The 10,212-nt window shown below is 40.9% G+C and overlaps 1 protein-coding gene across 1 annotated transcript in view; it reads left to right on the top strand.

The window, feature by feature from the left end:
• lipf (lipase, gastric) overlaps positions 1–1,980 on the top strand; it is a 21,894-nt gene extending 19,914 nt beyond the window's left edge. Inside the window, exons 9-11 of the mRNA XM_031312237.1 lie at positions 94–162; positions 619–729; positions 975–1,980. Coding sequence (XP_031168097.1) covers positions 94–162; positions 619–729; positions 975–1,103 — 309 coding nt within the window. The 3' untranslated portion in view covers positions 1,104–1,980. The remainder of the gene's footprint in view (positions 1–93; positions 163–618; positions 730–974) is intronic.
• Positions 1,981–10,212: the final 8,232 nt, after the last annotated feature.

The following is a 10,212-nucleotide window of genomic DNA, read 5'->3' as shown; positions in this document are numbered from 1 at the left end:
CATCACACGTTAATCATCACACGGTAATCATCACACGGTAATCATCACACGGTAAGCGTTGAGCCCTAAACGTGTTACTCGTGCTGTTCTCAGGCGGTTCACGGAGGGAAGCTGATGGCTTTTGACTTTGGAGCAGCAGGAAACATGAAACACTACAACCAGGTGAGCCTCTACCTGAGAGCCCAGAGCGGTCTTAAAGGGCCAGTCAAGATGTTATGAAGTGTGTGTGTATGAGCTAATAGTTTAGTCAGTTCCTAACCCTTTAAAACCCCCAAAGTGACACAAACTAACTAATCGATGGAGGAAGCCGTAAACCAGCAACTCCTGTTTTTATCAAAGGAGTCTGGTGGGTTTATACAGTTAACACAGAAACATATTAGTGTGTGTGTGTGTGTGTGTGTGTGTGTGTGTGTCTGTGTGTGTCTGTGTGTGTATGTGTGTGTGTGTGTGTGTCTGTGTGTCTGTTTGTGTATGTATGTGTATGTGTCTCTATGTGTGTGTGTGTGTGTATGTATGTGTGTGTGTGTGTGTGTGTGTGTGTGTGTGGCGCTGCCGTGTGTAGTGTGGTTCTGCTGTAAAACTCCACCTGCTCACTGTTTACTTCCTGTCTGCCCTCAGTCCACTCCCCCTCTGTACCGCGTCCAGGACATGAAGGTTCCCACCGCTCTGTTTTCAGGGGGACAAGATACACTGGCGGACCCCAAAGACGTGGCAGTCCTACTCACTCAGGTGAGTCCTCAGATAGAGATAGATTTCATATTACAGCTAACAGACAACTGACTATATTTCTTTCTGTAGGTATCAATATACACACAAGATGTCTGAATTTATTGAAAATGTCCAAAAATGTACGAAGAAAGTCTGAATATGATAATATTGCAAGAAAAAAATAATACATGTCTTTGTGTGTCTGTCTCTCTGTCTCTGCCTGTCTGTCTGTCTGCCTGTCTGTCTGCCTGTCTGTCTGTCTGCAGGTGCCTAACCTGGTCTTCCATAAGCACATTGAACACTGGGAACATCTGGATTTTATTTGGGGTCTGGACGCTCCTAAGCAGATGTTTCCCTCCATCCTGAAGCTGCTGCAGCAACAAGAACACCAGTAGAGGGCGCCACTGAGGGAGAGTGTGTCAATATACACGTTTTAACTACAATCAGGGGACCACTGCCTTAACTACAGTCAGGGGACCGTGTGTGTGTGTGTGTGTGTGTGTGTGTGTGTGTGAGTGTGTGTGTGTCTGTGTGTGTGTCAACTGTTTTTATCCAAAACTAAAAATCTAAATATTGATCTGTCTTAAATTCAAATAAGCTTCATTAGCATTAACAAAAGTAAAAGTACTCATCATGCAGAAAGGCTCCGTTATACTCCAGGTGATAAGTGAAAATTATGTTCTTTTTTTTAATAAAAGCATTACATGTGGTACATTTTAGGTAGAGTTTTGGGGTGACATTTCTGAAAATGTTCAGCACCCCAGACTCTACAATTATACCAAATGTCATGCTTTAATGAATAAGTGAACATATCATCTGGACTAAATATTACAGCCTGTTTTTATCACTAATTAACTCATGTAAGAGCATTTTAATGTTGTGGAGACAGTTTTATATACTTTATGTACTGCTGGGTATACTCGTGGTAAGGTACTGCATCACATCATATCATACATATATAATTTTAATGTGAATGTAACTAAAGCTGTCAGACAGTAAGAAGTATATTTCCCTCTGAGATGTAGTGAAGTTTAAAGTACAAGTACCTCAAAGTTGTACTTAAATTCAGTACATAAAGAGTAAATGTACTTCCAACCACTGAAGACTGAATGACCCTTTGTGTTTACTGCTCATTAGCATGTTAATGTTAATGTTTGAACTTTGACCTGCTGCACCTGGAAACATCCTGAAGCTGTTTTATAACTTTAAACCTGATTTTATTTCTGATTAACTGTTAATGTTTGATTAAACCAATGGGTGTAACAGCTGGAACTGTGTCCTCCCTCATTTTTGTTTCCTCAGGTTGTTCTCTCTTATTGTGAAAATCCTCCTCAGATTGACGGGAAGAAGCCCAGTGAATCAGCTGCATAGTGCAAGTCCCCCCCCCTGCACTGGGTTGCACCAGCTGTGTGTAGACTAGTTTAAATGTAAGTTAAGTCATAACTTAAATCTTAAATCACTTACCACACTCAGCTGTGATTGGTTCGCAGCCGAGTGTGAAGCGGCTGGGATGAGGATCAGCACCTCTAAGGGCGATGACCCACCGAGCCGATTATCGGCCGTCGGACCGTCTGGCGAGGTCGGTGACTCGAGTCTGTTCGGTGTGTTCGTGCCGTCGTCCGTCCGAGGAGCTGTCGGCCTTCATTTTGGTCGACCTGACATGCTCAGTCAGAGACAGGACAGTCGGGACTCACCTGGAAATGGCGAGCGGATGAGCCTCTCAAAATCTGATGAAAATCTTTTAACCCTTGTGTTGTCTTCCTGTCAACCTTGAAAAAAAACCTTTTTTTTTCGACGTTTTTGACGCCTTTTTTTCGTTTGTTTTTGCTTTTTCCAACTTTTTAAATTGTAAAATTTTTCTTCTACACATTTTCAGCGCTTATTTCTACGTCCCATTTTTTCTGATATAAAACAAAAATTAAAAAACGGGTCAATGTGACCCGACTTTTGTCGATCTGAAATGAAGACAGATTCAGCAACTGCACGGCCTATTTCTCTCTTAAAATGTTTTCAGAAACACGTTTCGGTGAACTATTTTAGTCCAATATGAGATCGTATTCTGAACGAGCCACCATGACAGTCTGGCTGTGAATTTCTGGAGAAACCAGACCCACGTGACGCGTTCGTCCAATCAGCTGCCGGTTTTCATTTTCTGGGAAACAATACAGAGAAGCGCCGCCTGCTGCTATGGAGACGTATTACGTTTCACACACGCGCCGAGCGTACGCTCAAGTCGGCGTCGCCTCAGTGTGTTTTGAGGCATTTTTTGGACCTCTGGGAGCCGACTGATCAGTCCGACTGGCTTTACTGCCGACGGTCGGCCGTCTGGTTGGTGTGTAAGCACCTTAAATCTGAGGCCATGGTTCTCAGCAGGAAACCGATGGAGTGCCTACTCCAGGTAGGGAATGAGTCCTTACCCTGAGTGAAGGAGTTCAAATACCTTTTTACATTTTATACTACTATAACTAGTCCAGTGTTAATTTCGTTGACGAAAACTATGACGAAAAATATTTGTCAACGAACCTTTTTCATAGATGAAAACTAAATAAAAAGTCAGATATGATGACGAAGACTGTGACGAAATATAACAGACAATCAACAAATAAAAATGAGACGAAAATGTTAGGGAGGGACAAATGGAGAAGAGATCCAATCAGAACCACTCTTTTTGTGGGACAAGTTGGGAAGAAATCCAATCAGAGCGAATCTTTGAGGGTAGGTTGATTTATGCGGAAGCAGCAGAGACATTTTAAAAAAGCCGCAGCAAATGCAGGCGCAACAGCTAAACAAATGCAGCAGCAGCTACACAGGAGGACGAGTTTGCAGAACTTTGCACAGTTTCGAGGACGTTTTCACAACAGTAAGGTTGTTTACATTATACTTAGTTGTGTTTAGTTACACAGTCTTAGTTACACAGCTTTGGCTGATTTCAGTTGACTTCGCTCGTTAGCTACACGCTAACGTTTTGCAGTGCACCCGGTCCGAGGGCAATGACATGTCTCATGAACAACAGAAATGTCAGAGCTAGGTCTAGGACCAACCGTTAAATCTGTGTCTGTACTGCATATTCAAACCTTAATACCATTCCATAACAGACTGATGGATACTTCCAATGACCAAAAATTCTGGAGAAACATTTAGTCAACTAAATCCACTCTAGATTTAGTCGACTAAAATCTGCTAATATTTCGTCTAATAAAACTAGACTAAGACTCTTATGATATTTGGTCTAAAACTAGACTAAGACTAAAAGATTTCAGATGACTAAAATAAGACTAAAACTAAATGGTGTGTTATTCAAAAGACTAAGACTAAATCAGAATTTGCTGTCAAAATCAACACTGCTGTAGTCCCATGTTTCCAGAGGGTGGAGGACATGTCTTCTGTACCATGTGGTTTACTGTGTAGCTTTGTTTGGCTCAGCAGCTAGTTTTAGTTTCAACAGGAAATGCATTACACCTTTGTATGCGACTTTCCAGTTATCACCTGCTGATTAGACAATGAAATGGAGTTTTTGGAAAATTATCTGGAACAGTATGCCACCTTCTGAAATGGGACTAGATAATTTACCAAAAACTCCATTTCATTGTCTCAGCAGCCAGACTGATCTCATGAAGTGGCGTATGTATGACACGCTAATTCTTATGCCATTTTGGCATGTTATCAAGACGCATAATCGCTTTTTACCGTGTTTATCAACACAATTCGCCCGCCATTGACCTACATTATGAGTGAAATTTCGCCCTAGCGAGTAGTATAAAGGGATGTAAGTCCGCGTAAGGAGGTTGGTTGGGGGGGAGGATGGGTAAAACAGGACTTTCACCCAGGAGAGCCGGGATCGCGTCCCGCGTGTGGCGATTTTCAGACGTTTTTTTTTTTACACGTGTGACGTTGTTCTCACGATAACACGCCACGTGGTGGGTATGTTTACATCTGCTGTATACAGCGTAGACATACACGTGGATAGCTGAAAATGCGTACAGATAACACGCCATTTGGCTTTAGGAAAGTGGCGTGTATGTTTTCGCAAAGTCATGATGCCATGTTGCAGCAGCAGATAACTGGACATGCATACAAAGGTGTAATGCATTTCCTGTTCAAACTAGCTGCTGAGCCAAACAAAGCTACACAGGAAAATTAACACATTATACAGAAAACATGTCCTCCACCCTCTTGAAACATGGGACTACAGTTATAAACATACAAATAAATCACAATTCAATACCGCCATTTCCATCTTTATTCAAAAATAAATTGCTGAATGGCATCAGAAGAGCACCAGACATACCAGGCACAATGTTCAGTGGAGGCAGAATTATGAACGAATAATTAGATTCTAATTTAATTGAACTCTTTTAGAAGTCCTGTAGGTTTGGCTCATCAGTGAATTCTCCACCTCCATGTCTTTGCAGCGCGTGCTGGAGGTGCTCGGACACGTTCACCTCGATGTACTCCTCAGTGGTTGCGTAGTAGAATTTCATGAGCCCTTCTGCACAAGCAGAAAAAGACAAATGATTTAGACATATAAAGGCAATCTGCAGTCATACACCCAAGTCCCCACATTTGTAAGCAAAAATATGTTTCCTGTGCATCCACTACCAATACTGGATTAATACAAAGCCATCTCAGCAACCGTTAACTGTAACACTTAGGCCTCCTGCACACTGCCTGTGACAGCTGACACCCCCACGCCACACAGCCAGTGTGCAGGAGCCCTTAGGCTGTCTACAAGTAGGGATTAAGCAGACCGTTCTTTTTGAGAGAGCTTAGATCCTTTAAAGGTGCACTATGAGTTCCAAATAAATACTAGGGCTACAACTAACGATTATTTCCATAGTCGATTAATCTGTCGATTATTTTCTCGATTAATCGATTAGTTGTTTGATGTATAAAAATGTCAAAACATGGTGAAAAATGTGGATCAGTGTTTCCCACAAAGCCTAAGATGACGTCCTCAAATGTCTCGTTTTGTCCAAAACTCAAAGATATTCAGTTTACTGTCCCAGAGGAGAGAAGATACTAGAAGATCTTCAGTTAACTGTCCCAGAGGAGAGAAGATACTAGAAGATCTTCACATTTAACAAGCTGGAATCAGAGAAATGTTATTTTTTTTAATAAAAAAATGACTCAAACGATTAATCGATTATCAAAATAGTTGACGATTAATTTAATAGTTGACAACTAATCGATTAATCGTTGCACCTGTAGTAAATACCAAACAGAAGAGAGCAAGCTCGCCCCTCCCCCCATGTTTCCATAACTGTCATGACTAACTGACTGTCACTAAGCCCCACCTCCTCCCCCAACCATCTTGTCAGTGATTGGCTGGAGTGGTTTGTTGTATTTTGTTGCCCAGCCTGTGCCTCTAGTGATTGTTTAACGTTTACGACCCCTGTGTTGTCTCCAGAGACCGGGCTTTTTCACGGTGTGTTCAGGGGGCAGGCAGCTAGCGGATCAAGGAGAGATGACTACCATTTGAGACAAAAATGAAATTGCGCTGAAACTATGCAGGAACTCATAGTGCACCTTTAATGTATGCATTAGAATGTTAACAGTGTTTTATCAGCCTTATTCATTAGTGCAATTTACAAAAGCTAACTCTGTGCTTGGAAACACACTGGACTCCATAGAAATTACTATTGAGAAGAGTTTTGCAAAGTTAAGTATTCTGGATAATACAACACATCCACTACATGTACTACTTGTCAGACAGCAGACTGTTTTCAGTTGGAGGCTACTTCCTGTGGCGGTCATTCATACCCACTGGTATAACAGTTTGTAATGACTCACCTTTGTGCCATGAGAGGAGAATAATATTTTGAGAGAATTGTGACTATTATTTACCATCTTTTTGTTTCAACTTTGCTGTCTTTTGTTTCTTTCTTAATGCTGTAACACCTTAATTTCCTCTTGTGGATGAATAAAGTCTATCTATCTCTCTATCCGCTACCTATCTATCCATCCATCCATCTCTCTATCTGTCTATCTATCTCTCTTATCTATCTATCTATCTATCTATCTAACAAGATAGAGAATTGGCAATGCTTTTTTTTTTTTAAGTCAGAAGGGAAGGAAATGTTTTGTTCAAAGTTATTATTTATAGACTGGTCAACATGAAACTTGGGCTTACCTTTTATTGCTCTATAAACCATCGTTCCCTCTAAAGGGCGTTTCCCCCTTTCCCCCTTGCCCTTCAAATCAAATTGGGCCATGAGGCTGCTGGTGAAGAGCCTAAAGAAAAATACATTTCAATAAATTAATGTGAAGGATATACAGTATGTAGGAACAACATTACACATGCAAAAAACCCTTTACACTAGTTGATCAGTGTCCCTTAAGGCCGTTTTATGGTTCTGCATTGAATGGCGGCGTACCCCTGCAGACCCCTCTGCGTCTACGCCGGACCCTACGCCGTAGCCTGACGTGCACCTCTCAAAAAATGTAACTACGTCGCACATCGCTCGGCCGTGGCTTGGTAGCGTTGCATTTCCCTCGACTCATTTCCTGGTTCTCCTTCTCCATGAACAACATGAGATCAAGGAGAGGGTTAACTTCTCCTGCTCCAGATTTCCCACCGTGGTCAGAAAGAACAGGGGAGACACTTTGTTTCTCTCACTATGAGTCTAGAGTCGCTACGCGCTCCGAAGCTAATCGCCATCACTCTCTTACTTCTCCCTCGCTCTACCACACACTCCCCACACACACACACACACACACATGCTTGCTTGACGCACACAGCAGCGCACAAGTATAAACATCAGGCCACTTACGTAGACTACGGTGAAAGCTCTGCGTGGAGCCTCCGCAGAACCATAAAACAGCCTTAAGAAGGCTCGACGCTACATGAAGTATCACCAGGGGCTCTACACATGAACTCCAGCATTGACAACATTGTTTGTGTTCACAGAGTTTACTAAAAAGAAAGGTTTTAACAACTCACGTTAGCTGTTGTTTTCGCTCGCAGCCATCTTGCCAGTCAAAAAAGAGTCGATCTCCGAATGTGAATGAACGGACTCCATAGGAAAAAATATGAGGCTCCTTTTTCAACTACATGGTCAATATTGTTTTTCACTAATGACAAAACAACAAATTATCCGTGCATTTATATGGAACTAAGCTTTAGGAGCTGTCCATCTTTACTCTCCTCCCTGTTACTTTGCATTCTGAAATCGACTATATTTGACTAGCAAGAATTGCGGCGAGCAGAGAAAAACCAACAGCTAAGTGAGTTGTTGAAACCCTTCTTTTTAGTAAGCTCTGTGAACACAAACAACGTTCCCAATGCTGGAGTTCATGTGTAGAGCCCCTGGTGATACTTCATGTTGTGTCCAGCCTTCTTAGTGTTTTAAAAATAGTGATTTTGATGCTATCATAGTACTGCCCCTAGCTCTCCCATTCAAAAGGCCATTTGACACAAAAATGATAAATGGAAAATCTTAAAAGTGGTGTTTCCGTCCTAATTATGCTTTTAACCCTCCTGTTGTCCTCGGGTCAAATCTGACCCATTTTCAAAAAGTTTCTATATCAGAAATGTGCGTTTCTTTCAACCACATTTTAAAACAAAATAACATGGATGGTTCCTTACAACGCTCTTCACGAGTTCGATAAATGATCAGTTCACCACTTTCATTGAATTTGAGTTTTATTCAATTTTATAGCATGTAAAGAAAAATGTATAATAGAATGTTGAAAAACATAGAACAAAATGTCAAAAAAGCACAGAAAAAAGTGACAAAAACATCGGAAAAAGTGACAAAAAACTTGGAAAAAATGACAAAAACGTAGGAAAAGAACGTCAAAAAAGCACAGAAAAATATTGACAGAAACTTCGAAAAAAGTGAAAAAAGTGTCGAAAAAGACGACCAAGACGTTGGAATTTTTTTACATTTTGACCCAGAAAAACTAAAAGTTGCATGGTTGACGGGGAAGACAACACGAGGGTTAAACAAAAGTTTGACTCGGGTACATTCACAAAAACACCCTAGGTTGCATTTTGGCGAGAGTTACGCTTTAATTTTCACCTATTCTGACTTGCAAAGAAAGAAGGCAAATGAGAATATGCGGAAGATGTTGTAGATACCTGTCCAACGCTTTGTGGACACAGTCCTTGTCATTCCGCCCACCAATTCCTGAAATGTGCCGCACCTGTTGGAATAAGTCCATAATAAAGTTGACTGACACTCCCCAGAGGAATCTAACAGTGTGCAAGTGCACTGTATTATTTTATTCTAGGCTATTCATTACTTCCAGACTTGTAAAACCTACCAGGCTATGGAAGACCTGTGGATCAGAGAGGTCTCGCTCATGTAAGTCAAAGTCCTCCATGGTGTCAATCCTCTCGAAATAGACAGCTGAAGAGGCAGGCTGCGTTTCCTGCAGGCGATGGCAGATGTCGCCCAGTAGGCTCAGGACCTTTTTCTGGAACACTGAAATAAATAAACACGTTTGTTGATGATTACAATGCTCCAATTAGAATAGCAAGGTTAACTAGCTCACAATTGTTTTTGTAATCAGCTTCAGTGTTTGTTATTAGTAGAGCAGTGTTGGGGAAAGAAACAAAAGTCCAAAGAAATGTCATCTGACATGATGGAAACCAAGCCATGGCTATAATTGAAAAGCAGTTTCTGTGGACTGAGAGAACAGTGCAGGAAGAGAGAAGGTGGTGCTATTAAAAGTGTCTTCTCCACTGCCAATAGATCAATACTTACCACCACAAGGCAATGAGAAGGCCCATCTCCCAGTTTCAGTCATTGCATCTGCACCACAAAACAATCTGTTTTAGAAGTTATTATCAAATGTCGAAACTTAACAGATTTATTAGAAGAGAAATAATAAATCTGCAATGTTATGACTAGGCCTGTTGCAACATGCTGCATGATAAATAAAAATGAGCTTGATAATTTTTGTTTTCATCCATTTTATTTATTGTTTTTGGTTGTGTTTGGTTTTTATTCCAGTGCATTTTTTGTTAACAGAGACTGAGAGTCCATTTCATTTATTGTTTTTGGTTGTTTTGTTCATTGATTGTGGATATTTAGAATGTCTTCCAGTTCCAGTGTTAAATATTCTTTAGAAATAAAAGTTTATTGATCTTTGAAAAGGTGTACCTGCATTATTATGCCATTATCATTATATTAGATGAAAATGGTCTCAGAACGACAATATTATAGTTCATCGCAATAATTTCTGGGACAATTTATTGTCCAGCTAAATTTGTTATCGTGACAGGCCTAATTATGACGAATAGAGGTACATCTATAAAAGTTGCTGAACTGCAAAGTACTTTGATGAAAATTGCGGCCTTTAGGCTGCGCTCACACTGTCACTGCAGTTAGGAATTGCATCCTATCATGATGAAATTCCTATCACAGTCTGATTCCTAGATAAGGACTAATTAGGTTTTTAGTGGATGGATTCCAATGCCCCCCTACCCACCCTCAGATAATCAACTGCCAAGAATTAGCCAATCAGGAATTTATTCACAGTAGTTCAACAAATGAAAGC

Source organism: Sander lucioperca, chromosome 22, assembly GCF_008315115.2.
Source record: "Sander lucioperca isolate FBNREF2018 chromosome 22, SLUC_FBN_1.2, whole genome shotgun sequence".
Taxonomy (NCBI): domain Eukaryota; kingdom Metazoa; phylum Chordata; class Actinopteri; order Perciformes; family Percidae; genus Sander; species Sander lucioperca.
This window is presented reverse-complemented; position numbering and strand designations above follow the sequence as displayed.